Raw genomic sequence first — 14,275 nt, 5'->3', positions numbered from 1 at the left:
AGGGAACCGGAAGTGCAATGATGCTGCTGACTTATTTCCGGGTATTAGGACTCTTCCTGCAGCACTCTATTGGGATCATTAAAGTCTCATGAAGACTCACTAACAGGCATTCATTTCGGCTCTTCCGACCACCCTAAATCTGTCTTATGGAGGCTAAATAACTCCAGAATGTTGCTTTATATATAGCTCGTCATTTTACAGAAATTAAACTGACAGTACAGATTGAGTGCTTTCACCTCCGAAGTCCCCAATCAGAGTTTAAATCATCTCAGTGCAGACAATCACTTAATTACCACGCTTCAGTTTTATCTCCATCCCCCCTTTGACCCAATATATCAAATCTATTAAAGATGATAGCATCTACCCACTTTGTTATAAAAGCAGGGGCGTAAATATAGACGGTACAGGTTGCACTGGACATTTGGCAAGTTTGAGGTCATCTGGTGGATGGATGGCAAATGGCAATGGGCCAAGAGGGAATTTGACTGTAGAGGAGGGACAGAGAGACACAGATTTTTTCCATTAAAGACAATATATCTTCACTGCATGATGTGTATGCATGGACCTTTGAAACAAATGATACATGATTTTTCTGATTGGACAAAAGGTAACTCAAATGCAGTGTTTGGGTAACGTGGGTTTTGTGGTCTCAGGGGGAACAAAGTGTTATCGTAGGACCTCAAAGCGCTACTTTTCATGAGCAAATCATAAACCAACATGTGCCCGAGGAAAAATATTGCAGGCCGTGAAATGCATCATAAGTTAAGAGGTAAACAGAGAGGCTCTCCAGCAGTTCAGCATGTGCCACAAAAGGCTCGGCGATAAGGCTCTGTGAAGTGAGGCACTTTTCAAAAACTAATAACACCGTCTGTAACACTTGGGGGGGGGGGGGGGGGGGGGGTTGGAAACTCTTTCACATATTCAAAAGATGGATTAGTCTCTTCGGTGCTGTACAGTGTGGACTAATATTTCACATGGGGCTGAAACCTCGCTGAACAATTTCTGCTTCGCAACTGTGGCCGTTGGTGCTGAGCCCGACACCATATCAACCTGTACTTTCCCGACAACCAACCCATTTATACTGTATACGCCTCACCACACCTACCAGCACACTGCTGCATGAAGAGTAAGAGGAGTATTTCGGTGCAGAAGAAACCAAGATGAGAGCAAACTGCTGATCTGCAGAGAAGGGGGGGGGGGGGGGCGCGTAATGCTTTGTCATTGTTTACCGGCCCCAGAGGGTTTTGGTCCATCTCAATTCAGAGTCATCATGATCAACCTGTTTCAATTAGCGGATGAAACACGTTGCCAGTGCTCCATCAAGAGGCTGTGGGGAAGTTGTTTGTGATTTACTGTGCTAATCAGCTCAAATGGAACTAGGATAATTACACATTAAGACACACATAAATGTTATGAATCCCTTCTTTGGTGGAACTTTAAATTAGCAAACGGGTCATTTACACAACATTTTAGGCAATGTGAAGATTCACAACATCAAACAGGACACGTTTTGCTCTGAAATGAGATGTTCAGGAAGACATTTAAAGTGAAACCTCGCTGTTATGAAAGTAAAGGACATAATAGGAAGCTATTACAGCTGTCAGAGTAAAAGATGGTTCAGTATTTTAGGAGAAACGTGTACTGACTGAAATTTCTAATTTGAGAGTTGTACTTAATTTTGTTATGCATTAAAATGAAATACACTCTTAGTCAGGCGTCAGCAGTGAGAGCAACACTGCATTTAGGAGAGTTTAGGTGAATGTGCACCAGTTGTAGCTTCTCCCTGTGGCAGCCTCTGAGTACGAGTGTCCTAACATGACTGATGGCACACTGGGAGGCATTATGCATAGAGTCTTTTATAACAACAACACTAATCAAGGATGACTGACCATCAGATCAGAAAAGAAGCCTGCTGCATCTGAAAAGTGAAAGTAAAGCTTTTTGAACAAAATGTCCAAAATGAGTTCTATTTCTAAGGGACATATGGGACGTTTTTATCTTTGGAAAAGGATCATAATGCATGCCTTGTTATTGAATTATTGTCTATAAATCATAATAAAATCATTATGTCAACGAGAGTATAAGACTCCAGGACTGAAAGCATTTACTCTGACAGCTCAAACTGCACAAGGTGCAGGAACCTTGATATGGATAGGCTGTTTGCCTACTGCATTTACAGCTAAGAGCAATATATTTAAGCTTCTTTGTTGGCATCAAGGACAAGGACGTAATGTTTTACTGGGATGGGATAGGGGGACATGCCTCACTTTTCAAAATCCTATTTTTATTGTTCAGATTGATTTTTTGTAAACACTTCTGAACTTTCTTCTCTGACTGATCAGTGATCGTTGTCCAGATATAGGACACGATCTGGGTTGAAATAGGTAGAAACAAAAGTAGGAAAAACAATTTGAGCACCTTTCTCATTGATGGAGGGTGTTGAGGCCCTATGAAGACTGAAGTAAAGAACTGCAGACACCACTCGGGGCTGTAAAAAAATCTTCACCACCGTTTTTTGGGATTGAAAGATGATTTAGTCAGCATTTAGTTACAGTTAACAATCTTCTAAAACATGCTAGAATGAGAAGGGCTCTCAGAGAGCACAGACCTCTGCCAAGGCCTAATGCCCCATCTTACAATGTTAACGAAAGTACAAAAATAATTAATGTACATCAAGTTTCATGAAAATCAGGCCAATTTTCTGTAATCCTGCTGACATCAAACAAACAAGTGAAACTGAAACGTAACCTCTTTGGTAGAGGTAATTAAACACTATGAGCAAAGTGCCCTAAAAGATCTATCATAAATCAATCTCTTTAAAAGAAACTAATGCTGATTTTAAGAGGCTTGGTGCGTTTATTATGGAAAAGCACAACAGATAGTTTCATCATAATTTTTTATTTGAATGTAACTATATGCCAAAATATGTATAAATACAGGATATATTTGTGTTTTTTTATTTTTGTTTTACTTATGCATGTAAATAAAATCTTTCATTGTGAACTCAACTACACAACATTTCTGTGGGTCATGTTGTTCATTATCAATCACGTCTCAGAGGAGAAAAAAAGACTGGAAGCCACTGATTGATTTGAGGCCTTCTCCTCTGAAGTTAGCGGTCCTTGTTCTGAGAAGCACCTGATTCAGCGTCCGTGCGGCCCTTTCCACCTGATCAATCAGTCCAATCAATCTGATCTGCTCTCTTGGAACGATGTGTAGTTTGGTAGTATACAGCTAATGAGGCCGTGGGAACTATAATTGTCAGGGGAAGAGTTGCACAATTGCACACATTAGTACATTTGATCAAGGCACCATGCTCACTTCTTATTTGGCTTAACGTGTTAACGGAGAGCCAACAATGTCTGGTGTCACTTAGCCTCGTTCAAAGAATAATTTCACATTTCAGGAAATATGCCTACTTGCCTTAGTTAGAATAAAAAAATGGATACCACGCTCATGTGTGTCACAGGCGGAAACCCTCCTAGTTCTGTTTAATTAAGACGTCATAGCCTATCTGATTTGTTTAATCCGTATGTAAAACTGAAGTGTAAAAAGACAATTTGCAATTTAAGGCCAAGAAATACTCCGTTACATAACCGCCTGTAAGACTGCAACTTATGTATTTGTACACATTAAACATTTTGCTTAGTGAGCTTTACAGGTGCTCGTAGGCAATTCTTCTTTTTCTTAACCTTCACACAGAGCTAGGCTGTTACCCCCACTTCAAGTCTGTATGCTAAACTAAGGTAACTACACTAAGCATCTCCAGGCTCCTAGAGATGAGAATGGCATCAATCCTCTCAACTAACTCTCGGCAGAAAATTATGAAGCATGTTTTTTCAAATGTGGAACTATTCCTTTGATGTTATGGAAAGATTGTGATCGTGGTCAGATGATAAAAAAGAAACGAACACTGCCAGTGTTGTAAGGAAATTTCTATTCACACACTTCAACTGTACTTCCTTTACTTTTTTCCCTTCACTACATAAACCTCCCACCAATTACTGCAACACATGGATGTCAATTTATAATAAGCCTTCTTCATTTGTGTTTGCTTTTTCATTTGTAGTTTTCATCTGACAACACTGTTTGGCAGCTCAGCAGGAGTTTGCTTCCAGTTTGAGAAATTCTGGTCCAGTGCACATGACATGTTGGCTGGTATTCTGCAAATTGTTTGCTTTGAATTTAATGGAAAAAAAACAACTCTTGTTGTCACAGAGTTGGAAAAGTATGTTGGACCCAGTGCTCTGTAGCGCTTCCATGTTTCATACAGGCAAGCAGAGAGATTGGGCTGGAATCTGGGAGTGGAGGAAACGGTCTCCCCTGTTTGCATAAAAATCACACCTGTTGCTTCTTTTAGCCACATGAATTCACTCAAATACAACAAACCAAAAGGCAGAATCCATAATGCTGTATAAGTATTGAAATAGTTTATTTTTTTCTTTCTTCTTTTACATAAAACAAAGAATATCAGTAATATACAATTCTCAATCCGCACTGCTAAGGTGACTGTCACACGAGAACATCACTGTTATTATTGGGTTCTGAAAAAAAAAAAAACATTTAGAGGGAGAATAACTGTAATAGTGAGTAACAATATGTGCAATAAATGGTAAATTACACTCATCAGTGCTGAGTACAAATACAGGGCATTAGAGTAAATGTTAGAAAAATACAATACTCTTGTGAGAGTGAGACTCTTCATTATGTGAGCCATTTTAAAAACACAGACACCATGCTCCATCTACCCGTATCAGTACAGCCAATCTGTTCCCTGATCCATTAACACCTCGTCTCACCTATGTACGCTACATATTTCAGTCACTAAACCTGTGTGATGCTATTGGCATGAACTCCCCTTTTAAGTTTACAATTATTACCTTCAACATATACATGTAGCAAGTGAGTAAAGATTGAAAGAGGTAAATACAGTAAGATGACATGACTAATGATATTGTGCAACGGTACAGTGCTCCATGGTTCTACGTCACGTGAAAGTGTAAACTGTGTCTAGGGTTTCAAAACAATATGGCTATAGTCACCATGACAAGTCTGATATGTAGATTCAGTTGCATTCATTTTCTGTATACGATTAGCTCAGAGCAGTGTTTGGCAATATGCATTTTGGCAAACATTTACGCACGAAGGGCAGTGAGCCGACAAAGGTGTGAGGCGGGGGGGGGGGGGGGGGGGGGGGAACATCGCAAAGCAGCTAAACGTCGGGATGCATTCAAAAACACCAAAAACATTACTATAAAGGACACAGCATACAAAATAGAGAGAGAAACCGGTGAGGTATTATACAGTTAAATGTCCAGACAAAAACTGACAAGAGGAAAATATTGAGTGCAGGTAATATCCTTAAACCGTTACAGAACAATGATATCTGGTGTGTTCACTCAACCCAGTCGCCAGAAAATATGTTGGCATTGTACATTTCTGCAAACAGCGGGATATGTTGAACGTTAATGTTTCTGAAATAAAAATAAGTTTCATACCAGTCTTGTATGACACTTGCAGAAACACTCAATGGAACGACGTGATTAACATTGTGAAACAATTGGTTAGGTTGAGGCAATAAAACTACTTGGTTAAGGGTAGAAAAAAAGTTAAGTTTGTGTAAACATAATAACGTAAGAATACAAAAACATTACGTAATATGCGTAAAGTCAATGTCTACTTTGGGTTTCACACGGTTCATGAACAGAGGTCTACTGGGTGAAGGCTCTGTGTTTGTTTGACCCATCCACCACACCTCCCACCTTCCCTGTAATGCTCATTGTTTTTGTACCACGTCACCTTTCAATAATGGTCGCTGGATAAACTACATCACTTGCTCTGCGTATCGCTCTTTGTAATACACGTCACTTGCTCTGAGCGAATGCAAAAACGCTGCATGGCACAAACGTACAATACCAAGACTTTTTTCCTAGAGACTGGGCTGGTTCACTGGCTGCAATCAGATGGTTGTACATTTGAGGTTTACTTATTAAATCCACAGCATCTATCAGAGACAATAAATGGTATTTTCCCTGAGCTAGCACAACAATGTCCACAATGTGCCTACTAGGTGCTACGGTTACATGCAAAACTCACTGCTTTGTCTTGATGTCATAACTGTGGAAATATGTAAAAAATACAGAACGCAGTACACACGTGAAGAGTTTCATGACAAGATGCAATGTGCACTGTTTTCAAAACATGACAGTTATTTAAAGTAATTTCAAGCGTGATAGTCAGACCCACGATGGATGATTATTCTAAATAGACCTTTGCTTAAGTAATGACAATATGTAATGTGTGTAGTAATATGTCATAAAAGCTGAGCAGTGCATATCAAGTTTCCCTCATCAGTATTCTTTACCTCTTGTGATGAAACTCGTCATATAATGGATATCAGATTCATACGATGCCTTTCTGTGGTTAGAATAAGTCCGAGGGTGGTTGCATGCAAGTTGATATTAACATTGTGACAATAAAAAAAAAAGTTTCCAACAAGATAGTGCACACTTTAAAGAATCACATTACTAAGTCAGGTATAGTGCTCATGAATGGCAATCAGTAGTAAGTGCTGTACATAAAATGTCTTCAGGATGGAAGTCATAATTTGTGATCTTGAGTTTATAAGGTTCCATCTGAAAATAAATTACTGACAGATTTATTGTAGCTTAGATATTTATAAGATCTTAAGCAGAATTATATCTTCACATAAACATTTATTAAAATGTTCATACGTTGCTGGAAAATGCAAATAAATGAAGCTAAACAATCCATGCTCAGCAGGATTTTTGTGGAGGCCTTTAATTTGCATCATTAATCTCCAAAAGTGGCCACAGCTGGTGCCATAATGGAGGTCTGGTGGTGAACTGGATGTGCTTGTGCAAAGTAAATTAAATGTTTAACCCTTCATTCATTTTTTTTTCTTTCTTTTTTAAATAAAATGGAATCAAATCATACTTTCATTGTATTGGTTGTGCAGGCGCACAGTCAGATACACCCACTGTGCGCTAACTGCGCGCACCAAATGAGAAAGCTACCGAGTGGCTTGTTCATGTAGTGAAACAGCTTGCAAGACTAATTCTAAAGAGTTGGTGGAGACCAAAAGCAGGATAAAAGGACTATGTGTTGTACTTTGAATATAAGATTTGTAAAGTGGCCAGAACCAATCAGATAGGATGTTGCTTTTTGTCTTCTGGATATGAAAATAGGTGATTAAAAGTTAGCTATGTCAGTCATTGTGTTAAGCATTTGCTCTGTCCACTAGCGGACAAATTTTAAGTTTAAAAAAAGGTTAGGGAATTTGCTGTAATGTTTTTCGATGTTTCGATTATGGAAGTATAGACAGTGTGTCCGCAAAGTACTAACAGTCCTATGTACACTGCTTTGTTAGAACATTTCAATCAGAAACAACTCAGTTAGAGCAGTTAGTTTAGCTAGCTAACAAGCATGGTTATGTACTAATGTAAACTCGCAGCTGCAGCCACGTACCTTAGCTTAAACTGGACCCACTGTTCAGGCGTTAGCTTGTGTGCAACTGTGTTCATGAGATGATTACAAGTAGCCCTGAAAGAGCTACAGTAGCTAACCGCACATCACTAAAATAAAAAAGCCGGCCACGTTCATGTTTTTGTCAAAATTATTACTTCTCAGAGTAAAAAAAAAGGTAAAGGAAAATAACTGTGTCTGTTTACCTCCAGTCCTGTGAGACAGCAGAGCTGTACATTTAGAAATTCAACCAGCTGCTCCCAGCTGATGCCAATGAGCTGCAAACCTCCAAAATGGCTGCCAGAAGGTTCATTACTACACCTGAAAGGCTACTCAGTATCTCAACGCTGCACTAAAACCTAGGTGGAAGCCCGCAATGCCAAGCTCAGTTGTTGTCCAGCTCTGAGCGTTTCATCCTGACACAGGCACGCCGTATCCAAACGGTGGGACTTAGGGATCCTCCATGTGTGTTCGAGTGATAAATCCAACTGATTGATTGATTCCGTGCTTCAGGATGGCTGAGTAACTCTGAAATGGAAGATGTAGAGCAGAGTGAGATCCTGCAGCACGATGCCAAAATAAAACATCTGCCATTTAAGAAAAGTAACACATCATTTTATAAATTGTTTTGTATAATGCAATATTTATTTGTTTATTTCACCGGAAATGGTTAAATCACTCTGTGTCTGCTTAAAACCTGCACATACAGAGCCAATTCTAGAAAGTCAGAAACTCTTTCCACTGACTGCAGAGCACCATAAATTACAGTTTATGGTGATTTCAAGAGTATTGTGTTGTTGGAAGTTAATTTAACATGTACCAGCTGCAGTTTTCCTGCACGCACTGTGGTTGAATGCAAATAGAAACAGACAACTTGTGATTTGATTGCAGTGGGCAGGGATGATATTTGTAAGAAACCTACTGCCCTGCATGTTGATGTGAAGTTGCATATCATTTTCCCCATATAAATCAGTTGCTTAAGTTCAACTGGCACCTGATCGGATTTCTGGATTGTTACTGTGGGAAAACTGTGTGTTATAACCTAAATGTGTGTATTTCTATTTATTAAACGGATTTAATAAAATCATTACACCCAACACAGAATCTTTATGGGCATTTTGTTTGTGTGTCAGACGGCGCCTGTGCAACATCAAACCTGTAGCTGGTTAACCCACAGGTATATCGTACGTTCTTATCTTATCTTATATTTACCACACACACACACACACACACACGGGTCGGAAATACCAGCATAAATGTACTGTAGTGAGATGCAAATGATGTTTGGGAAACTTGTGTCAGTCATGTGTTTAGTTGTTACCATTAAGCTTACTTTCGGCTCTATGGGGATGAAAATTTGTTTTTACAGGAACGTGTAGCATTTTAAATGCACTTTTGAGGCAAACTGCACAGTTTCTACGACATGAAGAAGAGAAATTGTTGCACTTCACTTCTTCATCTTTGTAGCTACAGTGACTCGGCTCACTTTGATGCTCAGAAGTAATAACGTAAAAATCTTTTCTCTAGTTTTTTTGTATCCTATCATGAAGGAACTTCTCAGTGTAACACTTGATAAAATAGTTAGAGAATAAAAATGTGGACACTGGATGAACGATAAGTGGACACAGCATATAACAGGTTTTCGGCCTGAAATCATCACTTAAATAAAGCTGTTCCATCATCTCTTACAGTTGGCAAGCTGAAGTCTTGTCTGCTCATTCTGTTGGCTTGGAGTGGCTCGTGTTTTCGATTTGATATAGGTCAACTTCTTTGGTTCCATCCCACCTGGAAAAAAGCACAGAGTGAAACTCATTTCAGAGGTTTTCACAGCAGTCAGACTTTAGTCTCTCCTGTCAAGAAAATAAGTCAAATCTGAAGTTAGAAGAACAGAATGACACAGACAGGCTGACATCTGACATCTTCAAAGAGAGCAAGATTATCATTCTGAATTCAAAGTGGCATGAGATTTGAGTGAGGTCTAAAGCATCTTGAAAGATGACAACATTGTAATTCTGACCTGAAAGTGACAGCCACCTCTCCAAACTGAAACAATGTGCAAATGAAGCTTGAGTCTAGTTCGTCAAATATGGGGTGACAGCTTAGGTGGCCTAAATCAAACTGTTAAAAGTAGTCACTGTGTGTCAGAAGAAATGACTGACATATCAAGTTGCATTTCACAGAAAAAACATTGGCTGTTGGCTGTGGGGTTAGCAATCTGCACTGTCTCTGGGTCCAGAAGGGCTTCAGTGTCTGATACTCTTTTTCAAAATAACTCAAAATAACTTCAAAAATAACATTTGTGTCTTAATGAAGCACGACCGAAAAAGTACGAGGAATTAATTCAACTCTGTATTTATCAGCTCAAATGTAAGTTGCGAACGTTAGCATGTCTGGCTAACTAGCTTACTACCTATTAGCTGTGTGTTACTTAAAAGGCCAAGAAGCATTTCATCATCATTAGGTACATTTTTGGGGGATTATCGGGTTAGGAAAAAGGCCTCCTTCAGCACATCCATTGTGTAGTATTTCTCCATTGCATAGGAGCTGGTCCTTGGACCAGTTGATTTGAGTTTAGGCTAACGATAACAGCTCTTTATTAGACTCACCTAAAGTTTACTCCAGCAACCCTAGCCAAACAAGATAGTGATATGTTCAGAAAACATATTCGTTAGTCATCCGAGAGGCCTTTTCTCTTGAAATGTTAAAATTGAGACACAGTTACTATTTAAAATCTTTACAAATAAAGTTACGATCTGTATTTAACCTCAGCAGTCTTCTTTATTTTCCATGTTTTCCATCATCAGTGGGTGAGGATGCTAACTTTTTGCGTGCATGTGGCTTAAATCTCAGTTTTCTAGCAAAATAGCATGAATGTAGCCATTAAGTACATACTTAAGGATCCGATTTCAAAACGAGCCAACTGGAAACATTTAAAAGTCACCCGGAGACGGTGTTAAGAAAACAAGTGAAACATGACTTTAGCTAGCTAGCTAGAGCAACTTTAATAAAACCTGCAAGCTATTGTGGAAATTTATCATATCGTTCTTTTAGATATAACTTGTATCGCTTAAACCTGCATATATGCAGATGAGGCCAACCAGACTCATAGAAAACCTAAAAGTAAACTATCTCATATCGAAGGTATTTTAGCATGTCTGGCTTGCTGTAGTGTCACCACTTAACCCTCTTCACATGAAAATACACTACCAAGGCTGGGAACCTGACCTTGGTGGAGGCATCGGCAGACGGAGGAGGACGACATCTGCGAAGGGGGGTGTGTGTGTGTGTGTGTGGGGGGGGGGGGGGTGCGAAGGGAGAGGAGACGAGATAATGTGCATATATACTCTGTTTTCTGTTTTGTCTATTCATTGTTGTTAGACCTCCGAACCATCCGTGGGCAAAGAGCTCTATCCATTCAGCTGAATTATTATTAGTGTCTGTTCAATAAATATGTTTTTATATTTCAAGAGTTTTCTCATCTCGATTATTTCTCACCGGGAGGTTAAAAAGATTATTTTCCACCACACAAGCGACAGTTGTCATTTCAGCCTGCACAATCGTCGTTGGCTAGAAATTAGAAGCCTGCTTTTGTCTACCTCTGTCTGAAATTACTACAAATTGCGAGTCATACATTTGCCACAGATATCATTGTAAACTGCATGCCATGCAAGAATGGAACGCTTGACAGGCATATAGCAACGGTAACTAGCTTTCCAGGCTGCAACATTTAAAAAAAACCTTTTCTTTCTTCTTTTACTGCTGCAACGTGACTTGTGATAAACGTAAGTAAGATTTAAATGAGAACAGATTGCCAATCACTTTCAAATAATAAAGTCAATCAAGCAAGACACAGCTGCTTTAACTGAGCACCAGCTCATTAAGTGTACCTGTGTTCCCCATTCCCATCATAGTCCTTTTGAAACTATGCTGATGAAAACATATAGCGTGTGTGGTGGAGAACAACATCTTCTTAACATGCTCCTCACAATGGATAAATGAATAATGAATTACCCGAGCAGAACCTTCATTGGGTATCTCCTTTTTGAACGAGAGTGACAGATGTCAGAAATTTGCAGCCTGTTATATAGCTTATACAGAACAATTTGTTGATTGTAAATTGCATTTAAGATTACATTTTTCTATCTATTTTGATCTATAAGATGAGTGCAGGAGTTTAGTAGAAGAGCAAAGAGAAAACCCTACGAGCGTCATCTTCACTTCAGCAGCCCACACACTGTGCTTCTTGCAGAAACTTCTGTGGCTTTACTGTACCTGGTGGTGGTCTGGGCAGCCTGCTCTGGGTATGACACACACTGGCAGAGGTCACAATGGGTTGAGATTGGGGTTGGATGGGCTGGAGGAAGGCCACAGTGGGGAAAGGCACTGACTGGATATGGGTCATAGAGGAGTCGGAGAGGGAGTTTGGCACCCCTGCATGGCTGCAGTCCTTAAAGCTGGAGGGTATTCTCCACCGGGGTAATGGGGAAAGAGACATGTCCTCGCTGGAGGAACCGGGGACACTGGGTGGACTGAGGGACGGTTCTGGGGTTGATGAGGATTTGGGGAGGAGGTGCAGGATGGAGGAGAAGAAGGAACAGGATTCAGGAAGGGGGATGGTCCCAATTCCACTGTCCAAAGTACGCATCTTGCAGCCGGAGCCTGCGGCACAAGGAGAACAGTCGAAGTGGCTCAGGGTCGTGGGAAAGAGAAGGAGAACAACAGGAATGAAACAACAGGGTAACCATGGTTGAAGTGGTGCTAAAGAAACTGTAAAATGTATGTACACTAACATAATAATTGACTGTCTAGTATCTCGAAGGCCAGTCTGGGGTTTGTCATTCATGGATAACAACCCAGTCAACACAAAAAATGTTGGCGTTGTATGTTTCTGCCACCACGGTATACATTGAACATCGACGTTTCTGAACGAAAAAAACAGGTCATAAACGTGTTTCATATCAACCTCCTATCACGCTTGCAGCAACGCACAATTACACGTAGTCGCTCAATATACGACCTGACTTGCTCAGATCTAATTCAAAAACATTGACATTCAATGTATCAGTGGTTTGAAGAAACATACAATGCAAACCATTTTTGACTGGGCTGTGGATAAGCTGCTAGAAATGATAACTGATGATTTGAATCAGTTGAAAAATGTTCATTATCAAATGAGAGCAGCTTTACCAATCAATATTAATTTATCTTTCTGCGGTATCATAAGCTTGTTTCCCTGATGCCTCCTTGTTGTTCCTGCAACATTATCTTGACTGTTTGACCTCTAAGCAGCGGATTCTAGTGTTGTGTTTTTGGTCATTTTGCAGACATGCAACAGATGGTTGGTCTGTTTTTTTTTCTACTCATGCTTGGCGATGGTTTCCTCAAGCAAAGTTGAAAAAAGGTGGTTCAGTACATCTAATTACACACAAGTGTAAAGGATGGGTAAAGATTTTGCTGATCACACCCTACGTGTAGCCCCGCCACAGAGGACGACTCAGCCAATACAAATCAAGCCCACTTAAACCACTGCTGCTTTGTATTACAGATGTTGTTTAATGGGTGTGCGACTACTAGCATGCATTGATCACACTGTGAATGTGAAAGGCACGGAATGGCATATGACATGAAACTTAAATACACCCCATAAGTGTGTATTTTGTTTGCAACATATCAAACATAACTGCCAAACACACACAGTTATGTTGTATGGGATGTTTCTCAGCTTTGAGATTAAAGATGCAGAATTTGCATTGTTCAATCAAAAGTCTGACATTGTGCCTCCAGAATTACACATTATAACACAGTTGTTACACTAATGAACCTTGACGCTTTACGCATTTTAAATATGTGGAGTTTCTATCATTTACATTTGGATCAGAGAATCATCTATCTTGCAAAACAAATCTTCTGTCAAAAAGATATCCTCCAGCTGTTGTCATGCAGGCTCATGTTATATGTACCCTGTGGCAGGAACCTGCAGGCAATCTCACACTGGAGTAAAGGAAACAGCTGCTCCCCCTTTATTAATTAAGACTTTACACCCCTCTTCTGGGATACAAGCTCATTTTTTCCCCCTTTTTTCTCATTCCGTGTTTAAGCTAGAGTGCTCAAATTAATAGAGTTTTTCAAATGTTTCACCCAAGGGAAATACTATAGGACCAGTTTTATGTATAGTACTTTTCCGTTAAAATAAACAACATCCTCACATCATATTACAAATGAGTTGCAAATGTCAACGTATGCAGCATTGAAAACATCTTAATAGCTCGGAATAGCTTAATTTAGAGCATGAGTCACGGACACATTGTAGCAATGTCACTAACATCCATGATTGCAGTTATATGACAATTGCTGCTTTTCATGTACCACATTGCTTTAAGTGTCTGTCAGCGAAGCAGCGCTTGAGATGGAAATGGTCATTTATACCCTGTTGTAAACAAGAACAATTATTTGAATTGAGAAAACACTGAACAGAGACACTATTGATTAGTTTGGTCTTTAGTTGGAAGTTAACAAGAACCGCTGTGACACAGTCTTCCCTGGAAAGGCAGAACCACAGAGGCTGAGAAATGATTGTTTTCAACAAGCCTTTCGCATGTACGGTGAGGTTGTTGTCCTCCTCACATCACATCCCCTCTCTGTTATGCCAAGCTCAATCAATAACTGCTGCATGCCACAAAGCAACACTGCAGTAATAATCTTCAGATTTAGTCTTTGGCCAGTGTGTTGATTGACAGCTGAATCAACAGTGTTTGCTCTGTTGTCTGGATAAAGATTTTTACAGTTAGCA

The 14,275-nt window shown here is 39.7% G+C and overlaps 1 protein-coding gene across 1 annotated transcript in view; it reads right to left on the bottom strand.

Moving 5' to 3' along the window:
• Positions 1–9,163: 9,163 nt before the first annotated feature.
• LOC306703749 (nck-associated protein 5-like) overlaps positions 9,164–14,275 on the bottom strand; it is a gene marked incomplete at both ends in the record, with an annotated part of 38,462 nt that continues 33,350 nt past the window's right edge. The window contains 2 exons of the mRNA XM_079169814.1: positions 9,164–9,270; positions 11,758–12,144. Coding sequence (XP_079025940.1) covers positions 9,164–9,270; positions 11,758–12,144 — 494 coding nt within the window. The remainder of the gene's footprint in view (positions 9,271–11,757; positions 12,145–14,275) is intronic.

This window comes from Pholis gunnellus, assembly GCF_910591455.1.
Source record: "Pholis gunnellus genome assembly, chromosome: 12".
Lineage (NCBI taxonomy): Eukaryota > Metazoa > Chordata > Actinopteri > Perciformes > Pholidae > Pholis > Pholis gunnellus.
This window is presented reverse-complemented; position numbering and strand designations above follow the sequence as displayed.